At 42.2% G+C, this 19,629-nt stretch overlaps 1 protein-coding gene across 1 annotated transcript in view; it reads right to left on the bottom strand.

The window, feature by feature from the left end:
* Window positions 1-19,629, bottom strand: part of AFF3 (ALF transcription elongation factor 3) — a 1,727,663-nt gene that overhangs the window by 416,966 nt on the left and 1,291,068 nt on the right. Inside the window, exon 8 of the mRNA XM_085622771.1 lies at window positions 14,353-14,404. Within this exon, the coding sequence (XP_085478897.1) occupies window positions 14,353-14,404 (52 nt within the window). The remainder of the gene's footprint in view (window positions 1-14,352; window positions 14,405-19,629) is intronic.

Here is a 19,629-nt window from a genome sequence, read left to right as displayed (position 1 = left end):
TATAGAGTGGTACGGTGAATTCACAACATGAGAAAAATGTGAAAAGCATGGGCTCAAATAGAGCATTTTAAAGCCCATTTGTCACACACATTTGCTATCAAGATATAGGCTCTGAAAGGGCACTCAGTTAACTTTCTAGTCCTTACATGGTGTGCGGGTGAAGTCCAGGGTCCAGGCCCAGGAAGGCCTCTACGATGATCCGAATTGGCTCGGCTTCGGTCTCTGTGAAGCCTTCTAGAGTCTGTGTTAAAAATGTGTTTTTATTGGTTATGAGCAACAGAACTACTCTTTAGGCAAGTTAACATAACAACTGCCCATCAATACACTGTAAGTAAGTTCAACAAACAGGTGGAGCCAAAGTTGGCCTCTTTGTACTGCTTTTAATACTTCCGACTGCATGAACCCTGGCCTACAGCTGGGCTGTCAAGTCAGGCCTAAAAGAAACTAAAGGATCAGAGTAGGGTGAACTCAGCATAATACAACCTGGTTTCTGATTTATTAAAGGCACCACTGGTACTTCCCACTGTAAGATGATAACTCTAGGAATCATGTGTTTTCGCCTCTCCAAATTGTTTAGAAAAATAAGAGGTAATGTTATAAAAGGCATCTCCCTTTGGTTCTTTAAGTTCCTGCTCTGTTTCTGCCTTCTGCAATTACTGCCCCTTGCAGTGGAAACGTTTGTGTTGTCACCTTATATGAAATCTCTCTGACTCTTTTTTCCATAAACCACGAGACTGGAGTATGCGTCTGTTTTTTAAAAACTTTTTTACAACCCCACCACCCTGCCCCAGAGAATCTTGGGATGGAAAGCCCACACGTGACACCACTGAAAATATGGGGACAGGTGTGTGTATATTTAAAATTTGTATTCATAGCACTTACTTCCACATACATCAAAAACATGCGTTGCACACACTTGCAACTTCTTGTTGCCATGTTTCCCCACCATTCTTTGGTCGTGTGGTGCTTTTTTCGAGATCTCAAGGGGCTCCTGAACTCGTCCAATCAAATGTGGGGAAACAAGTGTGCAATGTTGGAATGTTCTTAAGTGCCTTTGCACTGAATATGTTGTTCTCTGGAGACATTAATCATCGGATCGGATGGAGGTTTCTAGGCTCATAAAGATGCTGGCATCATCAGCTGAGAGTAAGTTTGTAAGTGACACGACGTGCTGCCAGTTGCCGGCATGTGACTGGTTCTTCTAATGTCTGTCATGAATTTAGATGAACTGGAAGAACATGAGAGTACCATCCATCCATCCACCCACCCAATTATCTATCTATCTATCTATCTATCTATCTATCTATCTATCTATCTATCTATCTATCTATCTATCTATCTATCTATCTATCTATCTATCTATCTATCTATCTATCTATCTATCTATCTATCTATCTATCTATCTATCTATCTATCTATCTGTCTATCTATATGCCTGCCTGCCTGCCTGCCTGCCTGCCTGCCTGCCTGCCTGCCTGGTAGTGGGAGTTACCAGCCTCCTCAGAATTATGAGACCTTGGAGCACTAATGCAGATCCATTTTTCTCCCCCAGGAAATTTGGTTGCAGAAAGCAGGGTAAATCTTTGGGTGAAACTCCAGGGCATAATGGGGAATTACAGGAAGAATTAGTTCCAGTATTATCGAATCCCCCAGTAATCTGAGAGGACTCTCTAGGTCGGGACAGGCAGACTAACAAGGAAAAATCTAGAGCATCCATAATGCGGGGCCCATGGGGCCTACTTAAAATAGGCCTTGAAAAATCAACTTTATTTTTGGACAAGATGTTGAATCTCTGGGAGTATTCAAAGGGCAGCTTCATCCACAATAAGCTGAGTAGAGTGAATGAACGTCCTTCCATCTCCTACAGTTTTAACACTTCCCTCAGAAACAGGAACATTTTCCATTAACACCAACTCCAGATATGAGCCTCACTCCTTTGTTTTTGCTGCCTGTATTTCATGAGCTGTTTCCCTTCCTTCACAGGGCCTGGAGGCACACTGAAGCAGCTGAAAGGTGACGTGGGCTCCATGCAAACACCTCAGTACAGGATCTCTGCATTCCATGCTGTATCAGGAAAGGAATCTATGGGCAACACGAATCCCGACAGACAGAGCTCTGCCTTTGAATCTCCCAGCTCCATCAAGCATCATCGAGTTGATTCACTCAGTGAAACTTATTATAGTTTATTAGTTTATGGCACACCTTGTACTATTATTATTATTACCATTCGAATTATTATTATTGTTACAGTAATGATAATATTCATAACAATAACAATATAGGTATTATTAAATAATCGTCGCCACCACTGTTATTAATAATCGAGTTTTTAGTTTCTTATTATATTTTTATTATTTTTGGTAGTAGTAATAAGAATAACAGTATTATAGTATTATAATTATTATATCATCGTTATCAATATTGCCGTCAACAATGCCACTGTTAGTACTGCTTCTATGTTGTTATTCGTTTATTTCACCTTACATTTTCATTACTCCACTTTGACTCTCAGCCTGTGACAAGTTGGCTAAATCCCTGCACTGAAAAATATATCTACGCATCTATGTTTAACATCCTACCGTTTCTAAACGTCTTATTTTTGTTTGTTAAACCGAGAAGTCTCCGTCGCCTGCTCCGGGAAAAATATAACTACCGCAGACTCTTCAAAATGTCTCCGCAGCCGCCAAACCCTTCTTAGTTTATTTTTTATTTTTATTAAAGTCACAAAACCTCGATTCTTTTCATTCTAGACGGTCTTTACCATGTGTTGCCCTGTCTCCCCGCAGTTGCCTGATTGCCTTTTTAGCTCCTGCTAGTCCAATTTTACGAGTTTTGGCTGGAGTCTGTGGCGCATACCAGGGGTGTCGGTTTCAGGCGCGTCCCATGGGACGTGAAAGTCAAGTTGAGGGTTTGACCCTGACTCCAGGTTCCAGAGGAGCACAATGGCGCTCTTTATTCAGACCTGGCAGCCTCAGAGTAGATTGGCTCTGTGGGTGATTAAATTCTCATCTATGCGACTTCAACAGTAAACCACCTCTCTACCTGGCGAGAGAAACATGCGCGCGCGGAAGCGAACCCTGAGCCGAGGAAACGCGCGAGGAACACTGTTGAATTTATCTGCGCCAGTTATTTTACCTCAGCACGCGCTCGCAGGCTGTCGTCACATCTAACAAGTTTTTGTCGAAGAAAGTGAATGGAACATCCAATGCCGCTGCTCTGCATTTGTCTGAAAAGAAAGCCGCCTGCTCCCCCCAGTCCATGGTGGCAGCATACGCCTAGTAGAGCTACATTGGACCACCACGAGAATTTCAGAATGAGAGGGCAGGAAAATCACTCTACAAATCCAGGGGCCTCATTTACAAGAAACTGACGCATCGGCATTGATGCGCCAGTTTCCTTGCACCTGCGCCGAATGTTCTTGTGACACCATGGATGCGCTATATTTACAATACAGGGCTCCATGGCGCAAGGATTAACAGATGCGTCAGAAATTCTGACACATCCGCTAGTGCAAAGTGACGCATTACTGGAGTTGATCTCAAAAGTGATGCAACTCCAGCATTGCCTCAGTACACATAGGCAACTTCCAATTTATAAGCCCTGCGTCATTTCTTACGCTTGATCTGAACAGGTGTACAGATTCTGACACAGTGAAGTCATAGAGTGACGCAGTGAAGTGTTGTAAATTTCACTGCGCCACGCATACGTGACTTTTTGGTGTGGGAACGCGTACCCTGCGTACATTATACCTGGTGCTGGTATAATGTGATGCAGGGCTCTACAAACGGATGCATTAGACACAAAGCGTCAGTTTGTATATATGGCGCAGTGTGGTGCACTGACTGTGCCGCCGCTGCTTAAAAAAAAAGTGACTGGGACTTGTTTAAATTAGTCCCCCAATGAGTAAGCTGTGGGCTTAATCCCCTTTTCAGCCAGATCAAAATTCACAAGAAAGTTTATTGTGCAAGGTTATTGTTTATCGTATTGTAGAAGTTTATTGTACCTTGCTTAGGTGCTCCTGCAATATATTTCTTTATTATAAGTTGACTATGATGTAGGGTCAAATAATGTTTACGTCAGTGCCCTTTGCACAGGAGATATATAGTTAAAATTTGTATACATAAAACTAAGGGAAATTGTAGCATTGATTTTGAAAATAATCACAAACATAGTATTTATCCCATTGGGCTAAAGGCTGGTGCAAGACAATTCATATATAGACGATCAGATGTTCAAAACAGGATATTAGGTTCTGTAATTGATAACTGAATGCAAGTGAGGATGAAGATAAGTATTGGGCTGGAAGGACTCTCACAATGATTCGGTTATGCCCAGGCAGAGTATGAATGTACAAGGGAATTTTAGCATTAAGAAAGGATTCCTTTCCTTCCTACCATAAGCGTAGTTTTATCAACAACATGAGGGGCAGGTTCCGCAGCAATCCAGGAAAGCTCTTGAGCCCATTGGAAAAAGGACGAGGTATTAGGGACAAACACTGTGTAATATCCGAGGAGCACACCTATCAGGAAAAGTTTTCAAAGATGGAGGGCTAGTCACAAGAATTCCCAATACCACTGGTGTGTGGCAAAGTGATGATCACCAAAAAGAACAATATAACTCAATGGAGCTTTAGACATGCCCCGAAGTTGTTTCAACAGCGACACTCTGTAAAGAGGACAAAACTAGATGAAGCTCCCAACCTAGAGCAAAAGAAGTAATCAGTAATGATCAGAACTGCTAGGGCAAACCCCTTCAGAGGTCAACCCGCATTTCAGATGTCCTGTCTGCTGTATTCAAAGTGCATTAAAGCCTATGGCACTTGTAATATGGTGGATGGGATATCTGCCATGTTTTGATGGTGTAGCCTATCTGCCAAACTCTAAATAAGGCCCTTTGTCTTATTCCTGGGAGAAAAGCCTATTCCACTAAAGCTGTCCACAAATTTTGGCCAAGTCAGGCCTTCCACCGTCAGTAAGGTGCTCCATCTTCTACTTTTTGCTGTGATGCTGGGATTGAAACTGAAGGACCTGGAGGTCTGTGTGATTGGGCATATGTGTCACCCAAGAAGATCAAATAAGTTTGGGAATGAGGTGCACACATTTGCAAACTGATCATCTCTGTGAGTCCTCTTCTCTATGCCTGACCATAAGAAGAAAAAAAAGAAAGATGTATGTGTGTAAATCATGCCTATGAACAGGAATTTAAGTCAGCAAAACCTAACTGCTAATTTACTCTGTCAGTCTTTTTTCTCCTGTATAGTTAAATATAACCACTGAAAAAATCCTCAAGACATACAGACTTCTTCAGAAGACCAAGTTGAAGTGTCTAAGTCGATTCAATGAAGACACAACCTCTCTGTAATACCATAAAGAGGCTGGATCTTTCTTCATCGCTTACAAACCTCTCTTGCATGGATATAGATTGCTGCTGAAGTCTCAAGAAACTGCCAATCACATTGCATGAACCGTTGTAAGAGTCATACAATAGAGAATATAGAGAGGGAAATGTTCTCCTCTCAAGTATCAGCCATCAAGGGACACCTTTGGCCTTTTTGGTGTTTTTAACTTGGATTTTCTTTTTTACTCTAAGAACATGAACAATTATCCTAAATTAATAGAGCATTTGTCAGATGACACCATGGGGCACCTACTGATGAAGCCTTTTCTCCAGAAAACAGATTAGCAAGAAAGTAATCTTGCTCTCTGCAATTAACCAGAACTGACATTATATAAAGACACTAGTCATTATTCAAAACCTTTAGTATTCCAAATAGATTTTTCTAACAAAATACATATTTTTTGCCTTATGATTGCCCGTTTTAAAAATCTTTTTACTGAGTGAGCTTCACAACTTGTGACTCTCCCACAGTAAACACACAGTAAATGGACTGCATGTGTTATCGCCAGTGTCCATCTTTTAAGATAAGGCCGCTGCCACGCAGGAAGGATAAGGGGCGCTTGGCTGGTTACAAGTGAACACGCTTTTACATGTGTTTGAACATGAGAGACTACTGTTGTGTGCAGCCCAGTAACTGCACAGTGACCCTTTATTATACACATAGGGGGAAATTCGCCTTAGAGTCCAGTTTCGCTTTCCATATCAAATTGGGACAGAACATGTGTGCCACAATTAAATATGCAAGTTCCAAGAAGGCATCTGTACATGTTGTGGGTCATCCAAAATGGTCATATTTCTCTGGCTTAGCTCAGGATCAGAGCCTAGGCCTTTTGTCACCCTGCTGAGCCAAGTTAATTGCATTGCTCTCCAACTGCAGGAAAAAAGGCGTCTCACACAAAGGGAGCAATTAACAGTGCTTTACTCAGCTCTTCAGTAGGAAATCTGCATTCATCAATTAGTTGTAACACTGTAACAGGGATGGGACAGCCAAAGTGCAATGAACAAAGGAGGGAGCCCAGACCTCTGGTGCTAACACAAAAGAGGGCTCATCATCGAAGTTTTGGTGGAAAAGGTCCTGACAGTGATGTCAGTGAGGTGCGGAGCTGAGGCCCCCAGAGGAGATGTGATCAGTGACTCCTGGATGATGCCATCTTGAATTTTCCTAGCAATCTGTACAGGTGGGCTAGCGCAGGGGTGGAGAGGATGACACCCTAGGATTGGCCAGGGGTGCCTGGCTTCTAGAACATTCTGTCCCACTTAAAAAGTGTTGTACAATGGAGAGAGAGTTCTTTTTGTTGGAGCTGGACATTGGGACTGAGGTGGCAGCCATGGGCAACTGGAAAGAGAAAGACCCTGATGCCCACCTCGACTAAGTACTCTGACTACAGTTGATCCCAAGACCACTGGGTCTCTATCCAGGACCAGTGAAGCTGGTGCCCTTACACCCCATAAAGTCTAAGTGGGAGAAGAACTGGACTTCCTCACCCAGGAGGTGAGAAGCACCAGAGGAGAACAAAGAGACAAAATGAGCCCAAGATCAAGCAAAACAACATAATGAGGCTGGAGATACTGATGGGAAAAGGATTTGATCTTTGACACCTTCAACAAGGCCCTGGAGCACATGGAGCTCTACTGTCTGAGGTGTCTTAACCCCCAGAGTAGGTGCAATGACAGGCATCAATTTTTAACCACGGAAGGGGGAGTGGTGGGCCTGCTCCTCAGAGGTCCAGTGGCCTGCGGGTCCCAACCCCTAGCCGGTTCTTATACCAGGGGGTCCCAAGACCCCATCTCCATGTCCCAGCCACCATTACATTGAGGGGTGCGCCATCACACTCCCTAGAGAAGATAAGAAAGGAGCCCAGGATACCAGCTCTGGGCCCCGGACGCCAGTGGCAGCAGAGAGAGTCTTTGCACTCCCCAAGAGGAGAAGGAGGGCCCCTGCATTCCAACTCAGGGTCCCGGGAAAGAAATGGAGAAGGGTGTGTGCCACTGTACAACCCAGCAGTGGTGTGCCTGGCCCACTCCCCTTGACAGCATTTGAGTGCCCCTGCCCACAGGAGTAGACGGGGAGGAGATTGCTGCAGTCTTCCGTGCGGGCAGCAAAGGAGACTGCTGACTGTGCCCGGGAAGGACCGGGTATCCACTAGAAGCAGTAAAAGAAAAAGGGAAGCCCCGATGAGGCACTACTTGCTTATTCAGCCTCCCAGAAGGGAGAGCTTTATAATGCCTGCAGGGCTTTGCTCAACCCAAAGGTTTAGGCAATGAGGTATCCACAGGATGACAGGGTCACTACCAATGATGCAAAGAGAGCGTGTGGGAGGGGGGCTGCAGGAGAGCAGCAGCTCCTCTTAAGGATATTCTCCAAAAGGCCAAACCCTACGTTCGAGGGACCAAAGAAAGGATGATCACCCCAGGCTTCCCTTTCAGTTTTAAGCACTCCCAAGGCTGGAGCTTTTGCTCTGCAGCTGGAAGTGCTGCACCTTCTAGGGGTGGACTCTATGCCTGCATTTTAAGTGGATGAAGGTTGTTAAAAAATACACAGGCATGTGGTATATGCGCTATTTAAAAGTGTTTTCACAATGGTTTGAACAATGCTTTATTTAAAAGCATTATTCAAAATGTTTCAAACTATGTTTTATTTAAAGAGCTCATTTACCATGCTTTATTAAAAGGGTTGTTAATGCTGGTAGTAATGCATATTTCTGAAAGGCTGCAATGCTTTATTAATGATAATGTGAGCACAAGATCACAATGCTTAATTATTCATGATAAGTGCAGTGAGATTATGATTATTAAAGTCAGTGATGGAATGAGGTGTTCCAACATGTGATTCAGGTCTTTAAGTGTGGTACCTTTGACCTGATGTAAAGTGAAAGTATGGTTATGTACTGTATTGTACATGGAGGGAGGAAGGGTGCTGTGAATTTTGGGGTCATGACCCTTTAAGGGTAAAATGTAATGTTGCCAAAGGTATTTTCACCAGGCCTATGTATGTTTGTCAATTACTGCATAGTGTTAAGTAGTGTATGTAATACATGTACCTTTCCTTTTCTAAATAAAAAGCACACACTGGACAATCATTTTTTCAGCGTTAATATTGTGTACCAGCGAATGGTGATTACTAGCCCACACCAGTTACCTTGAGTGGGTCTTGTACTGCTCTGCTCTGCTACCCTGAGAAGGTCAAGTATTACAATGGGGTATTTGGTTCCCAGTGAGGGTGAATGTGTGCACATTACTTTTGCAGGCCGCACAACTACTGTCCCGTTTCCTTAAAATTTGCAATTAGTTCCATAGGAGCTGATGCTAACAACCACATTGACTGTAGCTGAAGCAGTGAAAGCTATAATTCAACACTTTCTCTTAGTTTTATTTCTGAAAATCACTTGTGGTAAGTATCTAATGCATTTATCGTTATATTTATGACACTGAGTTGGATCTTTTACTTTTTGTCCTTTAACTCTCCTGCTGTTTGATCTGTTGTATTCTTATTCCTCCTAATACTTCCTTTGAGTATGTCTTGACTGTAACCCAAACTTGTAAAGTGTGATACAAGGATAGTTTATGGAATCAGTGGTTTGCCTCTTTACTGTTGTGGAAGTTTAGCCACAGCATGCAATTCATTCACCTTTTGCTCCACTGCAGGTATGCTGTACACACACACACACACACACGCACACACACACACACAAACAAAACACACACACACGCACATACACACACACACATACACAAACACACACGCACGCACACACGCACACACACACACACACACACACACACACACGCACACACACACACAGACAGATAAAGTCATGAGACAACCAATTGGAAAAATAACCTAACTCAGTCAAGCACTATCTACACTGCAGTAGAAATGTTGTCATAGACACATCAAACAAATTGACTGTCAAAGCAAACAACCACAGCCATTCATGTAGCAACCTACAAACAGAAAAAAAGAAAAATCTGTTGAGTCCTCTGCTGTTAGACATGACATCCTTGGCATGGTTTCACCTAACTTTTTGCTTTCTGACTTTCTGTTTTAGTGACTTCCTTGTTGCTGGCTTTAGGATTCTGGGCACTTTACCACCGCTGACCAGTGCTAAAGTGCAGGTGCTCTTGCCCTAAAACATGGTAACCTTGGCATATACACAATTGGCATATTTAATTCACTTGTAAGTCCCGAGTAAAGTGCGCTACATGTGCCCAGGGCTGTAAATTAAATTGTACTAGTGGGACTTCAGCACCGATTGTCCCACCCATTTCGGTAGACCTTTAAACATCTCTCAGGACTGCCATTGTGGAGCATGTTAGTGCAGTTTAAACTGCCACATCGACCTCACAAGGTAACCCACTTGCCAGGTCCAAACCTTCCCTTTAAATACATGTAAGTCACCCCTGAGGTAGGCCCTAGAAAGCCCCAAGGGCAGGGTCCAGTGCATTGAAAGAGTTGTTCATGTACTTTTAAGTTTCCTATGTCCAGGTAGTGAAAAACTCGTTAATTCGTTCTTCAACACTGCAAGGGATATCTGGTCCATGGGTTAACCCTGGGATTATCTTGATGCATCTTGTAAGTGTAATTTCCAATTGGGACAAGATAGAAATTTACAATTCGGTGTGTCTTGGCTCACTATTTAAAATGACAACTTATGGTGAAGTTGGAGTTTAAATAGTAAGTCTGAAAATGACACTTTTCGAAGGTTCAGTGTACAAACAACAGCTATGGTGCACTCAGGTTCTATCTCTTTTCTTAGTATACTGCTGTGTTCAAATTTAATCAAACTTGGTGTGCACTCCCTGTGGTGGTTCCACCCTACCACCAATTCTAAAAGAAAAACATTACTAGAGCAAATTGCCCTAGACAGAGTGTGCACTACCTAATACACTCAAAGTGAATGTACATTAACAAAACTTCAATATCTTCTTTCACGGTGTGAGAACAACATTAAACAATATCATCAAATTAAACATTTAGGTCTTGAGTCCTTTCCTAAAATGCCAGAGCAATGGGGTGGTTCGGAGGTGCAGGGGAAGGTTGTTCCAAGCTTTGGCAGCCAGGTGTGAGAAAGAGCATCCTTCGCTGTTGCTTTCGTGGGTCAACATCTTGAACTTGCATCTCTTATGGATCGGGAGCCAGGGTAGTTCCTTTAGGTGTAGTGTGATGTGGGTCCATTTGGGGATGAGACTTACTGTTGAGTTTTGTATTGTCTGTAGTCTCTAGGAGGCATGCAGTGACTCCTACATAGATTGTGTTCCTGTAGCCCAGGCTGCTGGTGACGAGGACCTGCATAACGGTCCTTCTGGTATTGACTGGGAGCCACCTGAAGATCTTGCTGAGCATGCATTGGATGTGGAAGCAGGTGGATGAGACTTTGTTTGCCTGTTTCTTATTAGATAGCTTAGATGCCGAGGTCGCAGACATGGTCTGTTGGGGCGGGGGATGGGCTGAGTTTAGCAGGCCACCATGCGTTGTTCCATGGTGAGATGCTGTTCTCAAAGATAAGGACTTCTATCTTGTCCGTGTTGAGCTTGAGACAGTTGTTCTTCATCCAGTCAGTGACGTTCATCAAAGATCTGTGGAAGTTGACTCGCTTGGTGGAGGGGTCTTCTGACAGCGAGATGATGAGCTGGGTGTTGCTGGCATAGGAGATGATGTTAAGACTGTGCGATCTGACGGTGTTGGCCTTGGGAGTCATGTACTTGTTGAAGAGGGTGAGGCTGAGGGACAATCCTTGGGGGATACTGCAGATTATCTTCTTGGGTTCCTAGGTGAACGGTGTTAGATGTATTCTCTGGGTTCTTCCAGTGAGGAATGAGGCGATCCATTTGAGTGTGTCTCCCTAGATTCCAATGTATTGGAGGCTGTTGAATCAAGAAGTGACCAGAGACGGTGTCAAAATATGGCTGACAGGTCCAGGAGGAGGAGGGCTGCTGTTTCGCCATGGTCCGGGAGGGCACTGATGTTGGTGGCTGCGATCAGGGCTGTATCGATGCTGTGGTTGGCTCTGGAACTGGATTGAGAGGGTCTAGGAAATTGTTGTGTTCCAGGTGTTCAGTGAGTGGCTGGTTGATTGCCTGCTCGAGAACCTTCACAGGAAAGGGAAGCAAGGAGATGGGTCAGTAGTTCCTCGGATCTTCTGGGTTGGCAGATGGTTTTTTCGGGAGGGGTCTCACTTCAACATGTTGCCAGTCTTCAGGGGAGGAAGCTGAGGTGATGAAGGTGTTCAGGACTTTCTTGAGATCATTGAACATTTTCTTGCTCTCAAGGTTGTAGATGTGGTGGGAACAGGGGTCAGTGGGTGCTCCAGAGTGCACGGAGTTCATGATGGAGATTGTAGTTTGAGTAGTGAGAGGGTCCCAATAGGTGAGCAGGTGGTCAGGGCTTGTGCTTGTGGGTGTATATATATATATATAGAAACATCCTTCGCCTTGAATACTAAAATGTTTTAGCATAGCTGCTCCTATATTTACCCCCTTCCTAAACAAATCAACTCACCTATATTAGCCCTAAGGTCCCCTTGTCTTCAGCCCACAGATTATGTTTTTACCGTCATGGCCCTTCAATCTCTAACCCTCCCCATTCCCCTTATGGACCCCCTACGCCTAACAGGCCCTCCACCTATGTCAACATATAAATGACTTACCAGTTCCCTTGAAATAGCAATACTCTGGCATGCCTGCTTGCTTTATGACCAGGGATGCCAAAAATGTGTAATCCTTGTTGTCTAATTCACAAGCGTCCAACGAAAGTAACACAAATTTGATATAAGCTTGTCCTCAAATTGGAAATTTAAAGGTCAGTAGCTGGAAGAAAAATCTGCAAACTTTAATCTGGGAGCATTTGCCAGCCTTATGCTAGCTCCTTCATGCCTTATAGAACAGGACCCTGAGTTCATAAAGAAAGGCTTCTTACCTGCCACTCATGCTGATCTAGGAGTAAGATCCTCTAGTCTGCTAATTGACACAAGGAATGACCTGTTCTGCTGCTAAGGGCTTGATTACAAGTATGTTCATTAATTCCAACCCATTGCTTAAATCCCTGTTTACGCACATGTCGGAATAAGGAGTGGTAAGGTATTTCATTTATACAATAATCATCTGATGTATTAAATACCTCAAGCTTCATTACATTTTGGCAGGCCACACTTGTCAAAATTTAACAGGGGAAATGTGTACAGTATGTACCGTACCATGCTGAGTTTTTTGTCTTAAGCACCAAAATCCGAATGCTATTCCCCAGAAACTCATAATAGGTACAATTTATCATACCCGAGAAATAATGTACCACATGGTATCGGTATTTATCTGGTGCAATAAATAACATCTATATTCATAATCAGGCCCTATGTAGGAAGGGAGATGGGGGGAGAGCGGGGCTGCCTGTGCTTCCAACAAGGGCCAGTTTTAAAATCATTATTAGATCTTAAGACTAACAGTTCTGGTATGCTGATGTGTAAATGTGAACACCTGTCGCTGTTGACGCTAAAAGCTACAGCTACTTGGGATGGTGGTCAATTACGCTGGAGCCTTGGTACAAATGTAGACAAGATAGGGGTTTAAGAAGATTCCACTGCTAAACATGCTTTTGTGAAAGAAAACTAGTTTCAATCAAAATACCCATGGTTTTACACAATCCAAAGACTATTGATAATAATTAGTGTAAGTGACCACTTTCACTGATAGTTTGTGATAGAAAGCAAATGACTTTGCCAACATACTTGCTTGAATTAAGTCATATTCAATACCTGTAAGGCATAGTGGAAAATCCAAAATCCAGGTGTAGTGGAAGTGTGGTCTTGCACCCATTGGTTAGCAAGGACATCGTAAGGTTGACACTAGGCCCATGAGAAATTTGAATTTTGACAAAGAAATTTGAGAAATTTGTGACTTTTTCAAATTACATTCAATTTGGACAAGTCATTGAATTTGTCAGCTTCAAAATTCCACACACTTTTGTAACATATGGATCTGATTCAAGAAGAGAATGTCTTGCGGGAGACTGTTAGGGCAGAAAATGCCTTGTGAAGACATTTTATACTCATTACAGTTGTCTTTCTGTCAAACACTAGATGTGCCCTCACACATTTTTCATGTGAATAACTTCAATCTGAATTTTGCAACAATTTAGCATAATATGGCACAGGCCTAGGACACCTTATCTAACCCTGAGGGGTATATTTTTGAAATAAAAATGTCGGAGTGTGGTGCTACGTCAGATTTGGCAATGCTGCACTCCAAAACATTTCAAATGCAGGGATGTGCTGTATTCACAAGAATATGGCTCACCCCTGTGTTTCCGATAGCACTGGCACAAAAAAAGCTGCCTAGCGCCAGCGCAGGTTCCCCTCCGCCATGTTACAAGGGTACCTGTGCTGCAGAGGCATTTGTTTATGTGCAGGAAGGGGCACCCTCCTGCACACAAGCAATAAAAAATTATGATTTGCTCCTTTCATGTGTGCTGCAGAAAGGGTGGTGCAGTGGAACACCCACTGCAACACCCAATGCCCGCCCTTTACCGCAGAGGACTGTGACAGAAAGAGGCATATTTACAAGTTGGCGTTAAGCTGCATTAAGTGGCTTATGGCCACCTTGTAAATCTGAGGAATTGCGCAATGCCCCCGAAGCATCATAAAAAAGGGATTCTCTGGTGTCAATGGGGCTTGCAAATATCCTATTCCTAATTCATAGTGTTAATGGGAAGGGCCATGGAATGCTAACGACAGGAAGTAAACATCCCTCTTGACCCCTGTTCACGTTCTGAGAATGTTCCTGCATTCCCAACCCCTGATGACAGGGGTAGCAAGGACAGAGCTAGAGGGACTCAAAGGCAACCCAGTGGTAGACGCTGCTACCACAGGTTACACCAAAAGGACATCCATTATTAATACTAAAACCTTTCTCACACATATCATAAATCTTTACAATGGGTATCACAAGAAAGCAAGTGCTCACCTGACTTTCATCATCTTCATCACTGCTCAGCTTCAGGTCATCTTCTAGCATTCTGGAAATAAGAACACAATCAGTTAATTGCAGGTCCCAGGAAAAATAAATTACTTATTATTTTATTCTTGTTTTTGTACATACTGGACAATGTCTGGTTGCTCAGGCTGAGCCTGGCAATGCACTACTCTGCGATATAGAAATGCAATTATGAACTGTGGGCTTCTCTCTTCTCCCTAAATCAACCACTTCCTCAGCACGAGCAATGACAGCAGCAGCTAGACAGACTTACATTAACCACTTCCTGACTGTTAAAGAACCCAAGGAACCCAACAATCACAACGGTCAACTATTAATAATATCTCTGGTAGAAAAATGTGCACCTCTGCAAAGAATTATTTCCGGATAGACCTTGTTGAAAGCTGTTAGACATTTGTCCTTCCAGCACATTGTTTTTGAACAAAGTGGTTGTTCCTTTCTGCCAAGGACATGCAGCACAGTGGTATCTGAGTGAAGCCATCACACCATTTTCGAATGAATGTTGGGGAGTTCTCCTGCCATCTTGTCTATGGCAGTAATTCGATGCTAAACCTTTGAAGCAGGATATATACTGGTCACTGGGTGCACTCTGTTCAGCTACCACTCTTCATTAGTTCTCACTGCTAAGGGGTTCTCAAAAGAAAACCACATTTACCTTTGCTAGCATTAATAACCTTTGCATGGTAATATTTAAGCAATAATGTTTGAGTGTGATGGAATTCCCAGTTTTTTTTTTGACCTGGGTACATTAGAATGCCTCGAAACAAAGCTGATAAGTGGCCTTCCCTTTGGATTATATTGTGATTGTAAAGTGGTTTTGAGAATACGTTACAGAATTCCATTGACATATCACATGATGCGCCCTCTCAATGTCGAAGACAGAATATGTGGTATGGAAATATCCAGGACAAGATATAAAAACTGAAATATAGAAAGTTAAGAAAGAAAATATTTTTTAGACCTATCTCTCTGTCTCTCTCTCTCTCTCTCTCTCTCTCTCTATATATATATATATATATATATATTCACTGAAAAAACCATAGGCTTCACACATGTTATAGTTAGCGGAAATTTTACTGATAAAAAACCAATGAAATTCCCCCGTTATAGTTAGTGCAGGCAACTATAACTCACGCGACCGCAATCCTCTGCTGATGCTAATACTGTATTTAGACACTTATTTGCCCATGTCTTCTTCCATACATTTTTAGCTATACATATATTACAAATATTTTTTTTTCATAAAGACACATATGTCATCAGCAGAAGATTGCGGTCGCGTGAGTTATAGTTGCCTGCACTAACTATAACGGGGGAATTTCATTGGTTTTTTATCAGTAAAATTTCCGCTAACTATAACATGTGTGAAACCTATGGTTTTTTCAGTGAATTTGCAAGGTTTTTTAAATGCTAATTCCTAACTATAACGTGTGTGAAACCTATGGTTTTTTCAGTGAATTTGTACGGTTTTTTAAATGCTAAGTTACTTTACGCCATTCGTGGCGTGCGCGCCCACTTAACGCAGTTCGTTCCGTGCGCGCACGGTGCGCTTCGCGCACCGTGCGCGCACAGTGAGCACGCGGTGCGCTTCGCGCACCGCGCGCCCACTTTACGCAGTTAGTGCCGTGCACGCACGGTGGGCACGCGGTGCGATGACAAAGCAAGAAAGCACGTCAACAAATCTGTTTCTGCTTTCCTCCGTGACTATGGTATGGGTGCCATTTACCACAACAACTTGCGTTATGACATGCAAGACATTTATAGAGGAGATGGTGTGCACTTCAATGATGAAGGGAACAGAGTCTTCCTCTTGAACCTTAGACTCTGCATCGGTACTTACTTGTAGGTACCACTAAAAAATCATTTCATAAACACAACGGCTCTTTTTAGAGCCCCCTAATATCTAAACACTTAAATCTGATTTTCATTTTTTTTTTTTTTTTTTTTCTACCGTACGCTTACCGTAAGCTTACCGTACGCGTACCCCGTGATTTTTTTTAAAATCAATAAATGTTTTCTTTGTACTTTACAGTCCTTCTTTGACCCCCTCACAAATGTAAGGGGGTCTGTAACTCTCCTCATTGCCCCCTTTTCTTGTTTTCACTCTTTTTTTTCTGAGTGAAATACACAAAATGGCGGCCGCCGCTTCCTGGTTTCGGCCGATTCGAATGTTTACTAAGATCTAAGAGCCAATCAGAATCGCGCTCGCGCACGCCACCGTACGCTTACGGTAAGCGTACGGTAAGCGTACCGTAAGCGGGCTCAGATATATATATTGATTTAAAGGCTATTTTCTCAGAATCTACTGAACAGATTTACACCAAACCTACAAAAGGCACTTCCTTGACCTAGGGACTACCTCTCTGCCAAATTTCGAGTAATTCTGTTCAGCCGTTCGGGCTGTAGCTCGTTCTAAAGGTCCTATGGAAAAATGCATGGGGAAAACGCGTTTTGGGACCCCCTTTTATCTCAGCCCCCGCTTGACGGATCCCCCCGAGACTTTCAGGGTAGGAGCGGAGCGTAGCGCCCCACCTATTTTGAGAAATTCGCGAGGATTCATCGACCGGCGCCAAAGTTATTCAAAATAGAATGTTGAGGTTTTCCTATGGAAAAGGGGTCCTAACTATAACTACCTACTGGCGACCGCCAGTAGGTAATATATATATATATATATATAAGAAAACTCCGTCTCATAAGCTGAAGAGGTATCCTCAAAAAACGGAAGCAAACCCAGGATGCGGTGAGAGAATCCAATTATTTATTTCAATATAACAGACACCACCGCCGCCATTACACGTTTCAGCCCGTCACAGGCCTTGGTCACATGATGCGCAACACAACGGGTCCACCAATTATATATGCTTTAAATGGGTCACATGCACAACAGGGGATAAATCATAGACATAGAAGTCACGCAACATATACATTATTTGTTTGTCGTCACAGAGCATTACCCCTCACATTTTCAATTGCTGTTTAAATACACCATATTTCCAGTTAATACTGTATACACTTGCGTAATTGCAATTAGGAGGTTTTGTTTTAAAAAATTGTAACTAAACAAATGCTCATATAAAAACACACACACATATATGGCAATAAGTCGTTGGATTTAACCTAATTTATATATATATATATATATATATATATATATGAGCTCTCTTCGCTCACAAGTTTCTCCAAGGAAAAAGAACGAACGTAGACCTCCTTGTGTGGATTCAAAAGAATTGTATTCGTCCTCGCCTGCCATTACGCGTTTCAGCCATCAAAGCGGCCTTGATCACATGACAATGTCCAGAGTGCTGTGCTCATTATTTAAAGTGCTAATGCTTGAAAAAAAACCCACACACATCATCTGAATTAATGGACATGGAAAACAGACTGATAGGTTTCAAATTGATGCCGATAAAATAATACATTGCATATGCTCGACATTTTGCATGAAATTAAATACATACAGGTAAAATACCTCGTTTACACAAATCCTGTGGTCCAATAAAATCAAATGTTGCAATTTTGAACATAGAAAATATTTGCCAATACCTGTACCAGAAAGGGAGTGAAACCTTATTCGAGTATTCTGAGCGTCCATTTCTACACTATGTGTGTGTGTGTGAAAAATAAATAAATGTGCTTGCCAAATACCTGTGTGAAATACCTCATGAATGCACCCCCGGATAATATTTAGATTTGACTGCATATACATGGGACCTCACCCATGAAAAAATAAAAATAATTTTATCTTCTTATTATTCCCCCCATGGGAGATACTTCTAAGGTAAGGTTTCCAATCTCGTAATGGTACTTATAAATGATGATCTATAACCATAATCTGTAGGCTACCTAACAGACATACATGAGATAATCTCATTGACTATATACAGTTAAAAGGTACACTAATCTATAATCATTGTAATATACCCTTATGTTTAAAAGATGTAAAAACAATAAAAGATGGTATTATAAAATCCGAAGGCGCAAAAAGAGTGCAAATATTGCGGTACTAGTCCATGTGGACACCTAGTGCAAAATATAATGAGGTGGATATGTGCAAAGGATTGCTAATAAATATGCATATAAGCTAATGCCGCTAGGGACGCTAAGGAGAGGGCTGTTGAATTACCCTTGTGGTTCATGTGGGGAACAAGATAGCTTAGATAATGTTTATATTCCAATAAAATATCCTAAAACTCAAAACCATAAGAACAAACAAAAGACACACAATAAAAACTATATGTCTAAAATGTAATTCTAAAAAGTCTAAGCCAGAATAAATATTTAGATAAGAACAGTATAAATACTAAAAAAACAATGAGTTATCTTATAAACGAACATGACCAATATACATAATTAACAATTCATGATTTCACTTTCTAGATGGGTTCAAATTGCAGATTTAGCAACGTTTAAAGATATGTGTAAAGGTCTTCGTTGCGTTAAGCCCTCCTGGATACTTGGAATCAAATTCCAATATATAGTTGGTTTCCAGACGTCTTAACTTAGCTTCCCTATCTCCTCCCCTTTTGGTGATAGGGATAGCCTCTATAACAAAATATTTAAGATGACTGGGATCACTATCATGAATGGCTTGAAAGTGTCTGGCCACTGGATAATTTTGATCTTTATTAATGATCGCTCGTATGTGCTGTAATATTCTCTTATGGGCAGCCAGCCTTGTGCTCCCTATGTACTTCAGATGACAGCTACATTCTAAAACATACACCATGTACTCCGTTTTGCATGTTAAGTGTTGCTTAATCTCCCGAATCTTGGACGAGAAAGCTGTTGTGTATGTTTTGACATTGTTGCCAAATTTACAAGCTTTACAAGTGGAACACTTGAAAGAACCTTTTCTTGCGGTAAGCCACATATCTTTACGACGCTCATCTTGTCTGTTACTTGCTAGTTTGTTTCCCAAACTTTTGGTTTTGCTGAAAGTGATTGAAGGATTAGTAAGCATGTGACTTCCTATCACCGGGTCATCTTGAATAAAATGCCAATTTCGCTTAACTATACTTCTGATTTGTCTTTCGTGTTTAGAATACGAAAGAATCAATCTCACAGGTTGAGCGGCGGCAGTGACCCCTTGTTGTAATAGATTGGCCTTGTATATTAAAAGTTCCTCCCTTGCCTTGGAACGTGACCTTCTGATGGCTGCATCCACTATTCCTGTGTTGTACCCTCTTGCTAAAAACCTAGCACGACTCTCTGCCTGCTTGATTTTCATGTCTTCCTCACTGCTGCATA

Source organism: Triturus cristatus, chromosome 8 (assembly GCF_964204655.1).
Source record: "Triturus cristatus chromosome 8, aTriCri1.1, whole genome shotgun sequence".
Lineage (NCBI taxonomy): Eukaryota > Metazoa > Chordata > Amphibia > Caudata > Salamandridae > Triturus > Triturus cristatus.
Note: the sequence above shows the minus strand (reverse complement) of the source record. Positions and strands in the feature narration are given on the sequence as shown.